We start from the raw sequence: 20,069 nt of genomic DNA on the forward strand, positions 1-20,069 counted from the left end.
GCGAGTACGACGGTTTGTAATCTATTCTGTAACGAACGGAATACACATCTGAAGACAGTTTTCTGTAATGATTGATTTGTTAGTGAAGTAACAGAAGCGAAAATGACTATTTCTGAATAATTTTGGGTGACATATACTATTAAACGATATACTGTACGATTAAAGTGAAGAAAAATACGCACCGATGCTGGATTTGAACCTGTGCCATCGTGAACCCGAGCCGCTCCGCTACTTTCACTTGGTGTTAAGATGTCTAACGTTACAGGTATAGCGGGTACGCATAAAACTTCCAACATCGATTTTCTTGGAAACTTACGGCCGTCGCATTGAACGCTGCTGGCCAGGTACTCAGTTCAAAGTCCCTCTGCAGCCGTCCTAAAACTCATTAAGCCATTAAAGATCTTTTGAGCTTGATACTTCCAGAAACATAAAGGATGGAAGGAAGAGAAGAAGGGAATAAGGGAAGTTAATGTATAAAGTTATGTCTAAATCGAGATCATTAGAGATGGAGAATTAGTTTGAACTGAACAAAGACAGAGGAGGAGTAGGCAGTGGTCTACGAGCGAAAGTATTCCGGTATTCGATTGACCTCATTGAAGGAAACAGTGATACGGTGACCAACGTGGGTCCGAATTCCGTTCCTGTCTGAATGCGAGTCTCTAGACTTAAACAATGGGCCAGGTGTCTAGTTTCTTTAACAGAGTGGATGGAACAAATTATCAGGGCAGATAAGTGGGAACGGATATGGAGAGGCGAAGCGTGAACATTTGTCAGAAATAAGGGAAGGATCGATTCAAACCAGAGTGCCACTACGAAACTCTCGGTTGCGCAAGCTGGTAGCCTAGAATTTGTTCTTTTAGGTGATCAAAATGCATAAATTAATTCAAATCTCTTTTGCTGTGTTCTTTCTGAGGAAAGTGATACATAACGAGGAAGTATTTGGTTTATTTGCCAAGAACGCCTACAGTTTCCGCACTTTAAGAACAAGTGTCTAGCTCGAGAGAATACAGTGTATAAAAAAATAAAAAATAATAAAATAAAAACATTAATTTCGGCGTCTACAGATCTAAGCATGCATGTCATTTAAGGAGGCACACAAACGAAAAGAGTGGGAATTGTAGGGAACGAGGAATTACAATCATTGACTGAGCTGTCAAGAAAAGTGTTGTTTGTAAGACCTTTAAAACGCGCTCTCGGTATGCGAAACACACATCGCGGCGTGAGCGCGCTGCACAACTCCATCGCACTGTTTGACAGTTTACACGAACGTAATTCTTCGTTCTGACTCAGGCAAAACAGCGCAGTAAACCCTTCGTGATGCAATGACAAGCACATAGCGCTACCGACGGCGAGTCAGCTGAGGTAGGCAACAAACCCGCTGACGGCTGCACGGTTGCTCGCCAGCTGCTGCAGCGACCTTCCGCGAAGAGAAGGTTCGCTACGTCGGATAAGCGCGTGTACATAGTTTAGTGGTACAATAAGCGAGCGGCTTTCTCTGATTACAAAAGACAGCGGGCTTTCCGTACACTAATTGGTATATGGCTAGATTTAAAAGAAGTGTACAGTTTTTGATAAAGATAATTATATATTATGATCATATTACAATGACTCAAAGTAAAACAATTACAATAAGTGTTCAAAGTGCAAACCACCCGCCTCTAACCTCTTCCGAGCACGGTGCCGCACGTTCGAGGTCACATCTTCCAGAGCAGCTACAAGAATTGCTTGACAAACCGTGTCAGTTTCATGTCGCAGTTGTGCTAGTGTGTGCGGCTACCTGCCGTACACTACTTTCTTGAGGATACCCCACAAGTAAAAATCAAGTATGGCAAAATAAGGAGAGAGTGCAAGTACTCGATAGGACGCCTTTCTCCAACCCAGCTTCCCGTGAATTGTTATCCAGATGGGTGTGCACATTCCTATGAAATCTGGATGGAGCGCCAACTTGTAGGAAGAAACTAGGTCAGTCGACATTACATCTACATACATATTCCGCAAGCAACCGTATGGTCTGTGGTAGAGGGCACCCTGTTCCATTCCCAGTCATTTCCTTTTCTGTTCCACTCGTTAATACAGCGAGGGAAAAATGACTGTCTGTATACCTCAGTATGAGCTCTAATCTCGCTAATCTTATCTTCATGGTCCTTTCGCGAAATGTACGTCGGAGATAGTAGAATCGTTCTGCAGTCAGCTTCAAGTGCTGGTTCTCTATACTTTCTCAGTACTGCTCCTCGAAAAGAACGTCGCCTTCTCTCCAGTGATTCCCATTTGATTTCCCAAAGTATCTGCGTAATACCTGCGTATTCTTCGAACCTACCGGTAACAAATCTAACAGCCCGCCTCTGAGTTGTTTCTTTGTATTCCATCAAATAAAGCACGAATGGATGGTAAAATTAATAAGTCGAGCATCTCCTAGTAACTCCTTCTCCGAAAAAGAAAGATCCAGCCAGTACCGTTGTTTATAACCCGCACCAGACATTGACCGCTCGCTCGACATAACCTGAGGATTTCGCGGGGCCCCGTGCACAATATATGCCTCGTTACCGTACCATGTAATTTAAATTGTGGCTCATCAGGCCACACCACTTTGGAAACAAAATTGACATCATGTTCAACCTGCGCGAGGAACCATTCACTAAATTGACTTCTCGTTTCTTGGTGGTCCACATTCAGTGTGTGTAACAGTTGCGGAAATTAAACTTTCCATTTTACTATGAAAAATACGACTTACACTCGCCCTACTCACGCCTGTTTCACGTGCACATTACTGTGTTGATTTCCGTGATTAGAGGGTGAATGCATCTAGCACCTCAGTGGAAGTTCACCTGTTTCTGTGCCGGTCTGATCTTCCCCTATGCATAGTGTTGCACAGTTTCGAACTCAATAGCGATGGCGAGCGACGCTTGATCGTGTTGGTGGCACAGTTCCATATTCCTGTATTCAGTGTCGTTGCACTTCACTGATGTTCTTGAATTACCATTACCATTTGAAAATTCTTTTTCGTTGTGCGAATAGCGAATAACAGTTATATTTGCGCCACGGCCTCACTTTGTACATTAACACCGGCACGTCACAACACTACTGCCATCTGATGCTCAACGATTGTACTACACCCATTGTACAACACTCATTGTGATTTCAAAACGTGTGATCTGTATAGCCAGATGGGGCGTTCAATCCTAATCTTCCTTCCGTTCTTTGAAGTGTGTATACATTTTTTTTTAGATCTACCTTGTATGTTGTATGCTTACTTCTGAAAGAAGTCTCTATACAGGGAAGAAACTTGGAGACATTGGAAAGTTTCAGATTGATTATATAATGGTAACACAGAGGTTTCGGAACCAGATTTTAAACGTATGACATTTCCAAGGGCCAGATGTGAACTCTTACCACAATTTATTGGTTATGAGCTGTAGATTGAAATTGAAGAGTTTACAAAAGTATACGACGCTAAGGAGATGGGTGGGACCTGGATAAGCTGAAAAAAAAAAACAGAAGTTGGTGAGAGTTTCAAAGGAAGCGTTGGACAACGATTGAGTGAAACAGCTGCTTCTCTTGTCTCCAAAGGTCTATTTAATTTTCCTGTAGGCGGTATAAACGCTTCTATATGCTTACAGTTGCCATCAAGCCATTTTTGCTTCGTTATTTTGCACTTCCTGCCAGTCTCATTTTTAGTCGTTGGTATTCCCTTTCACCTGTTTCATTTGTTGAATTTTTATATTTTTCCTTTCATCACTTAAATTCGATATCTCCTGTGATAGCCAAGCGTTTCTAGTAGATGTTCTCCTTTTAGCTATTTCATGCTCTGCTGCCTTCACTATTTTATCTGTCGAAGCTACCTATCCGTCTTCTACCTTTCTAAAGCAAATAAAATCTAAAACAGTGCCCATAACAAAGCTCGGCGCGACTCAGCGATCTGAGGCTGCATTCTGATGACAACACGAACCGACAGTTGCGTGGCTACGTATAAACATGTCGACTTCTTGAGTTTGTTTTGTGCCTGTAATAGCTTTCTGAGAAATTATAGCCCGTTATGGCGACTCCTACCTTGGATGAAAGAAAAAACAGCAAAAACGCAAATACTGGTCGTGAAGGCCTGCATCCTTTGATTAGTATATATTTGTTGATTTGTCAGACTACCCTTTTTACTGTTATTAGTTCAGGAGAGTTTCGACTACTATATTTTGCGTATGGCTTCAGAAGACATAAATTGCTCCTCGCTGTTTTGTCTTCCTTTTCTTTTATTGATTTTATTTCTGACATTCCTTTCTCATTTGGTCACGTTCGGTTGGTTCTCTAATTATTCAAATAATGGGGCATTTCTTTTATACCACTGCACTCCCCGCTACCATACTCGGTAATAGCGTCGCGTACATTACTTTTCTCTTTTCGCATACAGCTCATATGATTTATAACATATCACCCAGCACTGTTTTCTGATTTGTAGTTCTAATCCTGATAATATCATTTTATTAGACTTAAGAATTTCATACAATGAATGGGTTATAAGCATTGCGTCGTGATAATGTGTCATCGAACGAGTGAATGTGAGTAGAACGATAATGAGCAAGTCAAGTTTTAACACATATTTTACGCTCTAAGTATGAAGTTTAAAAGGTGTTTGGGCCTTATTTTTATCACAGTATTTCATTAGGGGAGTGTGTAATCCTTCAGTTGAGTTCGTGAAATATGAATCATACATTTCTCTTCCTTTTTTCATACCAGTTTCCACATCCTTTTTTATACCACTTTCCATGCTAAAATTGAGGGTGAAATAACTACTCTTCCCGTAACTCAACCCAACCGGTTGGGAAAGGGTACTTTACAATGTGCACCAATTTGCGTAGCTGTACCGTATAGTGAGCACTGTTTTGTTATACGAATTTTCAGCGATAGGACCTTTCTGCTCTTATTGTTTTTTTCTTCACTATTTTGTACCACGTGTACATCTTAATCAGTGTGTTTTATTATTATTATCGTTAATTCCCCATTGAGGACAGCGTTAAAACACAATCATTAATCACAATGACAATATGGTACATAAATTGGTACACTTCAAATTCATGGCACTTTTTTCTGTCTCTTTCTTTTCTCTTCCCAAAAACCTCTCATAAATTCACTGTGCTTCTTCTTCCTCTCTTCTGTCCACTTCCTTCCTGCTTTCTCCTCTTTTGGTGGTTCATCGAATTTCTGTTTGTTGATTTTTTCTCTGTATTTTCCTCTGTTTGATATTTCTTCTGTACAGATGTTAAGAACTTTAAGGTCTTCCATGGTTTCCTTTACCCAGTTAGTTTTCACCTTATTCGTCACCACTATGTTAAAAATCTTCTTGGTCAGTGTGTTTTACTATTTATATTATAATTTCAGGCATATTTTATCCCCCATCTCAAGTAGTTAAAGTGTAAGACCTATTAACTGATCAGAAACTCAAGTTTTTGTTGTAAGTGGGTGCGCTTTTTTGAAGGCAACGATTTATGTGTTCTATTATAGATAGTTTCATTACACAGTAGATTTACTTGGCGAAATATCATGCATAGTACCGTACATCCTAATTTTCTGAAAAGAGAATTGATATATTATGTAAATCTGTTTGAATTTAATTTAAACTTTCTTCCGTATAAGTTATATTCCTTTAGAGTACCTTGAACACAAATGTTAAACCTATCTTCAGACCTTTTTTAGCGCCTTCGGTAAGTGTGCGTCTAGTTTTATTTTAATGTAGGTATTTTCGTGAGAACTTGTTCAAATGGCTCTGAGCACTATGGGACTTAACATCTGTGGTCATCAGTCCCCTAGAACTTAGAACTACTTAAACCTAACTACCCTAAGGACATCACACACATCCATGCCCGAGGCAGGATTAGAATTTGCGACCGTAGCAGTCGCGCGATTCCGGACTGAGCGCCTAGAACCGCGAGACCACCGCGGCCGGCTGAGAACTTGTAAAAACTTTTGTAGCCCTCTTTCGTTCATTATAGATCACAGCGCCTTCGTAGCTACTTGATAAACTATTCATAGACATGATGGCTCTTGTGCTCATCGTTCTACAACCTTTCGTCAGATTATAATATTACTTGATTAACCACAGACCTCAATCACGGTTACAGCGATTCTTTGCTCCAGTGTTAGTCTGTCACTCAAAACATACGTTTACCATTTAAAAAACGTGTCAACATAATTTTTTATACCTGCTAAAAATTTTGCCACTTCCAGAATTTTATAACGATTTGTTTCTATTATAGAGAACGATGCCGCCCACGGAAATGAAGGTGATCACCGTAGCTGACGAGTTCAGCAAAAATCCAGAGCTGAAAGAAGACGACCTCCAACACTTGCGGGAATGGGTGTCAAAGCAGCCTCATTTACCAAACATACCAGGTAAAATGATTCTTTAAAATTCTCCAGCACGCTCTAGAATGTGCGTATAAATTTTTTTTGATAGACGAATATGAAGGCTATAAAGTGAGATAACATCAGTGGCTGTGAAAATAACAAATATGTAAATTTAACAACAGCAACTTTTTTTCTTTGCCTCAATTCAGGGTGTCTCAAAAAGTTTCATCTGATTTGAAAAGACTATATCATCTACGTGAATCTGGATAAAAATTTGGGATAGCGTTCACTGCTGCTGTTGTGTGTCGTCACAGTTCAATCACGTTTGATAGAGCGGCAGGCACACAGAATCTTTCACACACCTTCAGAAAAAAAGCGACATACTGGGAGATAAGCGACCTTGGAGGCAAATGCAGAGGCGCAGTGTCGATGAAAATGACACCCTACAGTTGTAGCTGAATTTCACCTGTTGAAACGCAGAACACAGAATGGCTATTGATTCTGTATTACCGCCATCTCGACTCATAGCGTATTGAGCTGTGAACGAACGAGGGAGCCAGTTACCTGCACTCCACAGATCTCTAGCAGGAACCCTATGGTCAACAACATACAACTGTCTCCACGATACACATTTAATTTTTAGTTGGAAGTTAATATAAGGAGCGATTAAAGAGTTTCCTTTCGAATGCCGTACGGTCCAGAATCGGTAAGCGAGTCAGGCAAAATCGCCGTGAGCACCGAGACAATGTTCCCAACGACTTATCAGGCTGAAGACAGCCGTTTGGTAAAACACCGCCTTCTGTTGCCTGAAGTCAACTACCTGCTTCACATCCTCGTCCGACAGCAATCGTTGACCTTTCAAGGCCTTTTTTTTTAGGGGATTGAAGAGTGATAATATTGTGGGGAGAGATCAGACTATAGGGCGGATGCGTTACGACATTAGCGATATTGCGGAGGGGGGGGGGGGGGGGGGAGGTGCATAATCATGAAGCCACAGCACCCCTTGTAGCGCGCCATTTCACTACGTTGGTTTTCGACAGACATGCTGACCCATATATATTCTTCATTCTCCGATGGATGTCTACCAGTGTTCGGCATCCAAGAAAAAAAAGTAAGTGCGTAGCTGTTGTTTGCACGTATTTGTTCACAACGTCGCCATACTCCACGTTTCCGCATTTCTGGCACTCACATCGAAAAGACACGAATGCCATACTAACCCTTGTTTACATGCCTGTGCTCACATTCTCGCATCAGAGTCACGCTACTTTGCATGTTAGGCGAAGCAACGTCGCTTGTACGAACCCCAAATTTCTGTCGTCATTCAACCTGTACGTAGGCAATATTATAAATAAACTGTACAGTGATGAGCCGAAAATGTTCTCGAAGTCCACGCCTCGTAAGGGAAATTGGAGATCGGAGACAGGTCCACTCAATAAAACAGGATTACTACTGCGATGTAGTTCAACACGGCACAAATAGTGAAAATTCTAGATGCCTCGAGCTAGTGATGAATGCTTGCGTTAGATACGTGTGCAATATTCGGTTGTATGATCATATCAGTCCTTGATACTCCCAGCTAGGTTGGATACGCCCACATACGGCACGCGATTCCACACGATGTGCTTACTTCATCGATTTCTTAGCCACTGGTGCCCCCAATACTTATCTTCTCACATTAAACGCCTATCATCATTCCACAATCGCAACACCAAATCGGATACATCTATCATCTTGGCTGTACCTTTACATAACACAAAATCTTTCTCCGTGTCATTCTCCATCTCAGCCATACGACTATGGAACGCGTTCCCCTGTGATCTGCGTCTTATCCAGAACTACTCAACATTCAAGAGGGAACTCAAAACTTACATATTAGGGACGGTATAGCCACCATTCTTGTGCCCCTCCCATCTCTTTCTTTCTCCTCTCCATCACATCTTCGAATTTTACCGTTCTATTTCTCTTCCTCTAACCTATCTACCTCTTATATATCTCTTTCACCCCATTCTATCGTCTTATGTCTCTGCTCGATGAGAATAACTCACAAGCTGCAAGAACATAACGAGAAAATTCCCAACTAACAATGCGACTGACATTCAGAAAAGAAAAGTATGTTTACTTTCATATACATAGTCATTACTATTATTATTATTATTATTACTATTATTACTATTATTATTATTATTATTATTACTATTATTATTATTATTGATTGTTATAATTATTTTTTATTGTTATAATTATCATTGTACTACTGTTATAATATCTATTTTTTTCTTTAACATCAATACTGCATAATAGGCTATATGTCCTTAATGTTAAGCAGAAACTGTAACTCGTTCAATCTGAGTATGCCTGGTTAGGTGTAAGAGAGGGCCTGAAGGCCCTAATCTTGCCAGGTAAAATAAATGCATAAATAAATACATAAATAAATAAATATATGGCAGACCTAACGACAGGATTATAGTATTGGTGCAGTCGCAAGTGTTTAGGAGTACTTCACCCAGCGGACTTTGTTGAGCATGGGGCAGCGTAGGAAACGAATACTGTGGATTCTCAAGTTGATCAACGGCAACAGTTACGATTGCAGTGAGAGATCCTGATTGGACTGTGGATAAATGGAAACCAAGCGCCGGATCGGATGAATAACGTTTCTTGTGACAGAAGGCCGACTGTTGAGTACGGATACTCCGCCATCCAGGTGAACGGTTGCTCGAAACATGCACCACACTACGGGCATAGGCTGGTATGGGCGGTATTGTGCGGTAGGAGACGTTCACCTGAGCCTCTATCGAACCTGTGGTGGTAATCGAAGCCATCATGACCCCCTGCGGACTAAGTGAGCATTACTGTGGATCACGTGAATGCCTTACGTCCTTCCTGAGTCCGATGGCATCTGCAACTCGGGTAACTGTCCGCGCCACAACAGCGTTGGGATGAGAAGCACGGAAGTGGATTCATACTAATGTCTTGGTCACCAAGTTCTACTGATTTGAACACAGTGGATTACATACAGGACGCCATAGGGCACCAGCTCCAAGCCTATTGGCACCGGCCCGTAGTTTACGGGAACTGTATGACCTGTTCCTAAACATCTGATGTTAACACCTTATCGAATCCGTGCTATGCAGAACCGCTTCTGCATCGCATTGCTTTCCAAATGTGAACTAACGCGTCATGAAGCAGGTGGTCATAGTGTTTTGGCTCATCAGAGTATGTGTTAGCAACTTTCGTTGTCACTTTGTAACGCCCTCTTTTTGTCTTTCAAAAGAACTACTCACTTGCCAGAAATGTCATCGTAAAAGCTCTCCTGAATAATGTTTAATCCACTGATATCTGGTGAACTCTGTATTCTGTTGAGTCATAAATATTGTCAGATGAGATTTAGCAGAACGAGTAATTCCACGAATTTACATTTCAAACACTGTGGAAATATGTTACGAAACTTCTGCAATGCATAGGGGCAATGGGAAGTGTCCCTGTAGATGATGACAGCATTTACTGCCCATCTGAGGCACTCATCCGAATTTACACGTAAGGCTTTGACCGTTTTTTAATATGGTATCAGGAAGCAATCAAGAAAAGTAGGAGAGAATTAATTGTTTCTGAAGTTGGAACTAATTATTTTCTAATGGGATAATAAAATTGCATGTGACTTCTTCGCTGTTTGTTTAAAGGCTAGGCTGTGCGTCCACAAGATCACCAAAGACGGAACATCAGGCATCTGAATGGTGGTATGAGAGAGAATTGTACCTAGAGGACAAAGTACCTAGGAGCACATGATGTCGTTTAGTCAGTACTTCAATGTTTGATTTTAGAATCGCACGAATTAATGTGCGTTAGAGACTGCCGTAAGCAGTTTCTTCCATTTTCCGCAGTTTTTGTTGTTGTTAGATATTATGTTGTGTTTTGTACAGCATTTGTGATATTTCTAGTCCTACACATTTAAGTGCTGTATAATACATTAAAGCTGTTTGGCGTATATGATTAATTTTTCAAAAAATTGGCTCTGAGCACTATGGGACTTAACTGCTAAGGTCATCAGTCCCCTAGAACTCAGAACTACTTAAACCTAACTAACCTAATGACATCACACACATCCATGCCCGAGGCAGGATTCGAACCTGCGACCGTAGCGGTCGCGCGGTTCCAGACTGTAGTGCCTAGAACCGTTCGGCCACCCTGGCCGGCGATTAGTTTTTCAGTTATAGATTTTTATGGCAGGTAAACAACTACAAAATTTTAAAACTAGTTACATAACATGTGGGTAGTTAAGCCATACTTCGTCGGTCATGCACTACTTTGTAATTTGGAAGAAAACAGTCTTCTACCAGGGAATTTGTGAAATTTGCAAATTAACTGAATTTCAGTAATGTCTGAACAAACATGTCTTGAAAATGGAAGTTTGTGTTACTTTCCATTTTCTTCAATTTTAAAAAGTATTTATGTCGTAACACGTTTTTGATCATGCTTATGCGTAATTCGATTGTACTTACTAATTTGGGGTGTGTATTCAAGTAATAATGTAACAGATAGGCCTACATGACTAAGTACAGTATTGAAAGAATTTTCTCAATTTTAAATTTCAGTAGAATATTTGTCTCTAGGTACATGACTATACTGTACCTCGGAACTAATTTCCACATTTGGAAAAAATCTTCGTTTTCTGGAGTAATTTTTGTAATTTCAGAAAAAGGTTGCAACGTACAAAAAGTGAATGCCATCATTCCATAATGGAATGAGACAATATATTCTTATTAAAGGTCTGACTATAGGAGAATGTGTGTAAAGTGTTCCACGGTACAACACAGTTCCCTACTGTTGGTGCCTGCAGGTCAGATATTTAAGTAAAGATGGAGGCCTTCGGAATAGAAATTATGTTCATTGGACAGATTCAACGAGGTGTCATTGACGACAAGAAGAACAGTAGTAGTTCTCGGACTTATCGGTTTGGTACTGAGAGAAATTAATTTCAGGACGACTTTTCATTTCCACAGGCAATACGCTGCTGTCTGCTTCTCAAGTAGTTTACAGACAAGTTCAGCACACATTCTGAAAATTTTAGCTGTCGCATTATTTCCGAATCGAGGTATTTGTGGTACGCCTTTGAGACGGTCACACGAAGAGCGCAGTGATTGCACAGCACTGAACATGGAGTGCCCCGTGGATCTTGCTGTAGTCTTTTGCGGTGATACAATTGTCAGCCTGACAGCAGCATGAGGTCTGATGACGTCAGTTTCACATGAGGCCAAGAACTATATGATTCGTTGTGAAGACAAGGGCACTGTCTCCAACGCATCAAGCGTTCGAAATTCAGTTGCTCGTGAGGTGGTTTGATAGTCTCTCCTAAGAGTCGTCAGGCGCATTTCCTCTGATATTTCTAATTTCATTTTGTAACGTTTAGCTGCGATCAGTCCAAACAAATACTGGTCGCAACGTCTTTTTTGCGGCGCCGAGTGTTGACGTTTGCGTCGCTTTATTTCACGATAAAACAGAAAAAAAGATTTTTAAAGCAGTGAAGCGTGGAAGAATGACAGGCCCCACGAGGTGGTCACCACTAATCTTCAGCCGGCCTAGGTGACCGAGCGGTTCTAAGCGCTCTAGTCTGGAACCGCGCGACCGCTACGGTCGCAGGTTCGAATCCTGTCTCGAACATGGATGTGTGTGATGTCCTTGGGTTAGTTAGGTTTAAGTAGTTCTAAGTTTAGAGGACTGATGAACTCACAAGTTGAGTCCCATAGTGCTCAGAGACAATAATCTTCGCCTACTCACTGAGGCTGAACCGGTGCCGATGTTCCGTGGCCACCATACCTTGGGCATTGTCCGCAGCCCACAGGTGGGCGCTGTGATGGTTGACGATACCTCCCTCGTAAATGTGCTATTATGAAATAAGGTGGATGAGAGAAATCCCAGCAGAGTGGTGGCCTCTTCGACGAAGTAGTGACAAAATCACCGCCGCGAAGGCACTTCGTAGGTAATAAGGCCTGCACGCCTCGTAAGTAAAACGGGTAGTGACAGTTGTGCAGAATGTTCCACATGATCGTCTGGCGTTCCTTTAGTCGTAAAACTGCCGTAGTCTACCGTAGACTTAGGTAATTTCCCTCGTAACCTTGGTCAGTTCAGATCGTGACCAAGTTACCTGTACGTTAGGTGAGTTGCATACGAATCGGGCATTACCTCATTTCGATCGCTTTGTTTGTGTATGCGATCAGCATCTTAGTAAGCAGTGAATCGTCTAGAAACTGAATGATGATTACATAAAGGGCTGCGTAGCGTATGGAACATTTTTTAATCTACATGCGTAATCCTCTTCTCTGTTACCTAAAAATTAAGAGTATTTTAGCAAAATTGAAACTGTCAATTTGTAACGTGAAACAGAGTGGTGTTGTAGTAAAAATAAAAAAAATATAGATTTCTCGTGCATCGCTAGAAAACGCAGCTTATATGAAACACATTTCTGTTATACAAAAATATTTCAAGTGGCTCTGAGCACTATGGGACTTAACATCTGAGGTTATCAGTACCCTAGAACTTAGAACTACTTAAACCTAACTAACCTAAGGACATCACACACATCCATGCCCGAGGCAGGATTCGAACGTGTGACCGTAGCGGTCGTTCGCGGTTTCAGACTGTATCTCCTAGAACCGCTCGGCCACTCTGGCCGGCCTTCCAATACTTATTCTGTGGCATAGTACAATAGAATTAATGACGGTATGTCGATTCCAGCACACATAGATTACATACTTACTAATTTGTGCACTTATTTTACATCACGGAACTGTCACTGACCAAGTGATGTTATTGATCTTATCAGTGACGTTATCTCCCCTATCAGTAATGACATTGTTCTTACTAATGGGAAGCGACATCCCCTTTTTCCCTCTCCCTCCCCTTTACCCATCCCCTCCCCTTACCTCCAACCAATCACGACATGGTGTTAAAAATTAGAGCCAATCAAAAAATCCAAGTTAGTGGGAAATTAAAAAGTCCTGTCCTCCTCCCATATTTCCACTAGTGAAAAGAAAAAAAACCAACATGGGGGAACTAGTTCAGTTATGCTTTATGTGCCACCCACTTCTCCCTTTCTTAACCAATCACAGTGAAGTATTAAAGTTGAAACAGCTAATTGGAAATCCAAGATGAAGGAACTAGGTCAGTTGTTATTTATACTGCCCCATGCCCCCTCCTACTTCCATTGCCAGCCAATCAGAGAGTTGTATAGCCAGAGTATATGAGCCAATCTATAAACGATTTTTAAAGCAGTAATGAAAACTCAGTTGACAGAATTTTCGTCATTCTACGAGATTCAGATATTTTCCTGGGATATGTGACATATTTTGTGATGAATATATTATGTCTTTTGGATACTTCTAAGCACAGTTGAGATGAGGCGACGCCATAATTGGCTCATTCAGTTTAACATTGATTAAAATATTAAGCTCTGAGTGGAAGACAGGGGAGTGACATAATACTTTATACAGTGTGTGTCTACACAGTCATGTTACTTATGTAACTTGGTGTCATTTTACACATCTTGTAATACTGCACTCTGACTGGCTAGAAAGAGGCGTGGGAGGGGATGTGGGGCGATATAAACCAGAGTTGAGCTAGTTCCTCTATCTTACATCTCCGATTGGCTGTTTCATTTTTGGTACCTCACTGTGACTGGATGGAGATAAGGAAATGAGGGTGGAGCATACAGCGCAATTGAGCTAATGTCCCCATCATGGATTTTTCATTGGGTGGAGGTAGGGGAGTGGGAGAGTGTTTTTTAATTCCAACACCGACGGAGCTACGAATTTTTTTATTGGCTTAATACTACATTAGTCCGCTCCTCGTGGTCTCGCGGTAGCGTTCTTGCTTCCCGAGCACAGAGTCCCAGGTTCGATTCCCGGTGGGGTCAGGGATTTACCTGCCTCGAGATGACCGGGTATTGTTATGTCATTTTTCATCATCATCATTCTTCCCCATTGTGGCCGGAGGAAGGCAATGGCAGACCACCTCCACCAGGACCTTTCCTAGTACGGCGGTGCGGCTCTTCTGCATCGTTCCCCTACACTCTGTCACGGAGTGTAGGACCTCCATTATCATCATAATAATGCATTTTGGTTGGTTGTAGATGAGAGGAGGGGATGGGGAAAGGAGGGGGAAAAAGGGGTTTGGCTTCTCACTGATGAGGGTGACGTCATCACTGATAAGACTGATGTCTTCACTGATGATACAGGGTGTTTCAAAAATGACCGGTATATTTGAAACGGCAATACAAACTAAACGAGCAGCGATAGAAATACACCGTTAGTTGCAATATGCTTGGGACAACAGTACATTTTCAGGCAGACAAACTTTCGAAATTACAGTAGTTACAATTGTCAACAACAGATGGCGCTGCGGTCTGCGAAACTCTATAGTACGATATTTTCCACATATCCACCATGCGTAAAAATAATATGGCGTAGTCTCTGAATGAAATTACCCGAAACCTTTGACAACGTGTCTGGCGGAATGGCTTCACATGCAGATGATATGTACTGCTTCAGCTGTTCAATTGTTTCTGGATTCTGGCGGTACACCTGGTCTTTCAAGTGTCCCCACAGAAAGAAGTCACAGGGGTTCATGTCTGGCACCATCTTGCATAAACCACGAGGTGTTCGCAGTGTCGTCTAAGGCAGTTTGTACCGCCACAAATTCACGAAGAATGTCCAGATAGCGTGATGCAGTAATCGTTTCGGATCTGAAAAATGGGCCAATGATTCCTTTGGAAGAAATGGTGGCCCAGACCAGTACTTTTTGAGGATGCAAGGACGATGGGACTGCAACATAGGGCTTTTCGGTTCCCCATATGCGCCAGTTCTGTTTATTGACGAAGCCGTCCAGGTAAAAATAAGCTTCGTCAGTAAACCAAATGCTGCCCCCATGCATATCGCCGTCATCAATCCTGTGCACTATATCGTTAGCGAATGTCTCTCGTGCAGCAATGGTAGCGGCGCTGAGGGGTTGCCGCGTTTGAATTTTGTATGGATAGAGCTGTAAACTCTGGCGCATGAGACAATACGTGGACGTTGGCGTCATTTGGACCGCAGCTCCAACACGGCGAACGGAAACCCGAGGCCGCTGTTGGATCACCTGCTGCACTAGCTGCGCGTTGCCCTTTGTGGTTGCCGTACGCGGTCGCCCTACCTTTCCAGCACGTTCATCCGTCACGTTCCCAGTCCGTTGAAATTTTTCAAACAGATCCTTTATTGTATCGCTTTTCGGTCCTTTGGTTACATTAAACCTCCGTTGAAAACTTCGTCTTGTTGCAACAACACTGTGTTCTAGGCGGTGGAATTCCAACACCAGAAAAATCCTCTGTTCTAAGGAATAAACCATGTTGTCCACAACACACTTGCACGTTGTGAACAGCACACGCTTACAGCAGAAAGACGACGTACATAATGGCGCACCCACAGACTGCGTTGTCTTCTATATCTTTCACATCACTTGCAGCGCCATCTGTTGTTGAAAATTGTAACTACTGTAATTTCGAAAGTTTGTCCGCCTGAAAATGTACTGTTGTCCCAAGCATATTGCAACAAACGGTGTATTTCTATCGCTGCTCGTTTAGTTTTTATTGCCGTTTCAAATATACCGGTCATTTTTGAAACACCCTGTACATTGATAAGGCTGATGATGTAGCACCGTCAACGACATCCGTCACGTGTTGTAAACAGTGTGCAATGTAATCGGCACAGCATTACTACTGATAGATCTTGGTGCACTTCAACATGTTCTCTGTTGTTTCATTGTACGTAAGTTACCATCGATCAAAGAATTATGTGAGTCGAATCTGTGGTGATTATTTTTTCATTAGATTTTCATATCAATTTTTGTGGACTAAATTTTGAAGTGCTGCTTTGGTCTCACTTGTCAGATTTATGTCTTGTTATAGGCGATAGGGGACGTTGCGACGTTATCTAGTTGTCTATTCCTTGTGCAGTTTGGAAATAAACATGTCCTTCGCCCTAGGGTTGGCCACTCTCTCTGTACATATAGGTTCTGTATAAGTGTCTGATATTAGGTGACATCTAGCGTGTTTAATCTCTTATTGCTAAACGATTATACAGGGTGTCATAAAAGTTCGTTAACATTTGTAAATTCAATGGTTCACGAAATAATGTAGCTAAAGAGGTAAAAATTGGCACAGATGCTTCAAGTAATATGAGGTTTCACTGGAGAAATGAAGTGCACAAAATGACCAACAAATGGCGGTGCGTATCATACAAAGGCAATAATTGTCATAATAATTGAATTTTGGAAAATTTCCTTCGGATATTGTCTATTAGTATCCCTAACGAGGTCTGACGATCACGGTAAACCTGTGACTTCAGGTAACCCCACCACAAAGAAACATAAGAATTGAGGTCTGGGGACCTGGTAGGTAAAACATGGCGGAAGTGGCGGCTCAGTATTCGACCCTCACCAATGCGCGCAAGAAATCTTTGACGCCTGTTGCAATATAAGGTGGAGCGCCATCGTGTGTAAAAGCCGTACCTTCCAGCTGGTGTTTACCAGACAAGCCAAGCTATGGGTGATACGATTGCCTAACATATCGGCGTACCTCGCCCTCTTCATGCTGTAAGGGAAAGCAGCATCCCGCATTTCCTCGAAGAAAAAGGGTCTGATCACGATTGATATGGTAAATCTACACGCCACATCGAAATTTCCTCGTCATGCAGCTGGGCTTCCAAGACCGTTCTAGGACCTTCGGTAGCCCAAATTCTGCAATTGTAGGTGTTAAAAGACCCTCGGAGTGTGAAATGGGCTTTTTTGGTCCACAACGCGTTAGAAAACCAGTCATCTGCTATCCGCATCTTCTGAAGTGCCCATCGAGCGAGGTGGCGCAGTGGTTAGCACACTGGACTCGCATTCGGGAGGACGTCGGTTCAATCGTGGGTCCGGTCATCATGATATAGGTTTTCCGTGATTTCCCTATATCGCTTCAGGCAAATACCGGGGTGGTTCCTTTGACAGGACACGGCCGACATCGTCCCCTATCCTTCCCTAATCCGACGAGACCGATGACCTCACTGTTTGGTCTCTTCCCCCAAATCATCCCAACGCCAACCAACTGAAGTGGCTACATCGCAGCAGGTCCTCTCCGCGTCACAAAAGCGCTGGCGAAACGTTCATGATGACGCTGATGTGTGTACAGCATTGGAGTGTACGCCTTAGTGCTCTCCAAACAGTAGTGCGTGGAATGCCAGTGTGACCTGCAACTTCACAAGCGCCGACCTCACTACGCGGAGATGAAGCCACTAAAGTCTTCATTTCCTCCTGAACTGACTGAGCAGTAGTAGCACTTGCGTCTAGTCGCCCACCGAGGGGCCGATCATCTAAACAGAACGTGGCTTCGAATTTCGTTATCATATTCTTCACAGCGACACTTGTTACAGGACCTTTCTCCTTTGGAATATCCTTGATCTGGCGATAGGATCATAAAGCTACAGTATTGTATTGTATTGTATGGAACTGGATACCTGGAAACGACGGAGAGGCTTCGTTCCCACCGTAGCTCTCAGGGGTTCATAACTCCACAACAAGACTACAGCAGTCCACTCACCTCACCGCCGCCCCACACCGAACCCAAGTTTATTGTGCGGTTCGGTCCCTAGCGGACTCCTCCGGGAACGTCTTACACCAGACGAGTGTAACCCCACTGTTTGCGTGGCAGAGTAATTATGATGTACGCGTACGTGCTGAAAGTGTTTGCAAAGCAATCGCCGACATAGTCTGAGGCGGAATAAGGGGAACCAGCTCGCATTCGACGAGGCAGATGGAAAACCGCCTTAGAAAACCATCCACAGACTGGCCGGCACACCCGGACGAATTTGTGCCGGGCGGGCCAAAGCTACAGTAGCCGATTCTCCATTCTGACAGTAAAGCTTCGTTAAAGTTCCTTTTTTGGTAACGTCAACATGCCGCGACTGTTGGGGCATCTCACTCCCTCTCTCACTATAGTTCATTTTATACACTATTGCCGGCCACTGTGGCCGAGCGGTTCTAGGCGTTCCAGTCCGGAACCGCGCGACTGCTACGGTCGCAGGTCCGAATCCTTCCTCGGGCATGGATGTGTGTTAGATTTAAGTACTTCTAAGTTCTAGGGAACTGATGACCTCAGATGTTAAGTCCCAGAGTGCTCAGAGCCATTTGAACCATATACACGCTTATCATGCGGCGTTACTGGCGTGTTGCTGTATAACGCCATCTGTTGGCCAGTTCTTGCATTGGTTTTTGGTTCCATTAAAACCCTGTGTCATTTCAGGCATGTGCGTCTATTTTTACTGCACCACCTTCATTATTCTGCAAATTATGGCACTTTCAAATGTTAACGAAATTTTTTCTCACCCTGTACTTCATTTTTGTCACTCAACCGTTTTTTTCAGGCAGAATTCTATGGTTGACGGAGATTCAGGCTTTACTAAGGACCAGATACATACTTACAGCCTCTTGCTAGGAACTGTCATTTCTCCTGTGGCCTTCTCAGCGCATCCGCAGAGGAGATATAGGAGCATGCCGGCTCCCGTAGTGGCTAGACCAGCGTGATACGTGCACGAATGCTCACTCTCCCAACTGTTTGTAGGCTTCCCCTCCAGTCGTGGTCCATGAATCTTTTAGTCAAGGTTTACTGCATTATTTCCTAGATCTAGCGGCAGCTGCCTATCTTACATTCGAAACTACACCTCCTAAAATCCGTATTCACATTTGTATTTTTTAAGGGATAAAATTTCATCATAAGTAACAACTTGTTTTCGCAAAGGCTGCGGTTACAGTGAACATCTCACACCAGTTCATTAGATGTGACGTCAGCTGTTGCGCTCCTAACAGTTTTTTTATACAAATCCGCGAACAGTTTTTTATACAAATCCTCGGATGTCTCTACATGTGTGGATGACTTCCCTCACGCGATAAGACGGCGTGTCCTGTTAATAACAGAATCATCAATAGTGTCACAAATCTGGCCACGTATCCTCGTTTCACGTCACTGTAATCGTGGATCAGCAGCTTTTCGGAAGCCAGAAACACAGAATAAAGCAGTAAATCTTTATCAATGGTTTGTAGGACATTTATGAGCAGCACGAGTTTCTCATCACCTATGTTTCTATGAAATCCACCGGTATTTGGTGTGGATCATAACTAACCTGAAACTTGCACAAACACGCAAACAACTGAGAATTTCTTTTAAAAGCCTGACTGACAATATTTCTACACCCGTTAAGAAAAGTTATAAATATATACTCCATTGAACGAACTACCTGAAAGTAAGCTAAGGTTATTGTGGCATGTGTTACAATATAAATAATAGAAGTAAGTAAAATCCGTGTTAAAAATCTCTGCCAGTATTTACAATTATAGTTCAAAACATTTTGGCATCGGACAGATTAGCTAGCAGTGGTGCTCGCATGCGCAGATCGCGTTTATTCGCATGCGCAGATCGCGTTTATTCCTAACAAGTTCCGTGTCGTAACAAATACGATGAAGATTAAGTTATCAGTCTACATTATGTACTGTTAACGCGAAGAATATATGAAATAAGAATAGTTCCAGAATTAATATTCAATATCTTTTTGAATTTCTTTTGAAAACATTAGTTAATTGTTCCTACCTACCAGTAACACACAATCACTTCAGAAATCTCAGTCTTGCGTTTTTATGAGGATAGGTCTCTTACCTGAGACATAAAGTTATGAGGACTC

At 42.4% G+C, this 20,069-nt stretch overlaps 1 protein-coding gene across 1 annotated transcript in view; it reads left to right on the top strand.

Annotated features, from left to right (window-relative positions):
• Positions 1-20,069, top strand: part of LOC126284977 (alpha-tocopherol transfer protein-like) — a 113,337-nt gene that overhangs the window by 71,125 nt on the left and 22,143 nt on the right. Inside the window, exon 2 of the mRNA XM_049984255.1 lies at positions 6,243-6,378. Coding sequence (XP_049840212.1) covers positions 6,249-6,378 — 130 coding nt within the window. The 5' untranslated portion in view covers positions 6,243-6,248. The remainder of the gene's footprint in view (positions 1-6,242; positions 6,379-20,069) is intronic.

Source organism: Schistocerca gregaria, chromosome 8 (assembly GCF_023897955.1).
Source record: "Schistocerca gregaria isolate iqSchGreg1 chromosome 8, iqSchGreg1.2, whole genome shotgun sequence".
NCBI lineage: Eukaryota > Metazoa > Arthropoda > Insecta > Orthoptera > Acrididae > Schistocerca > Schistocerca gregaria.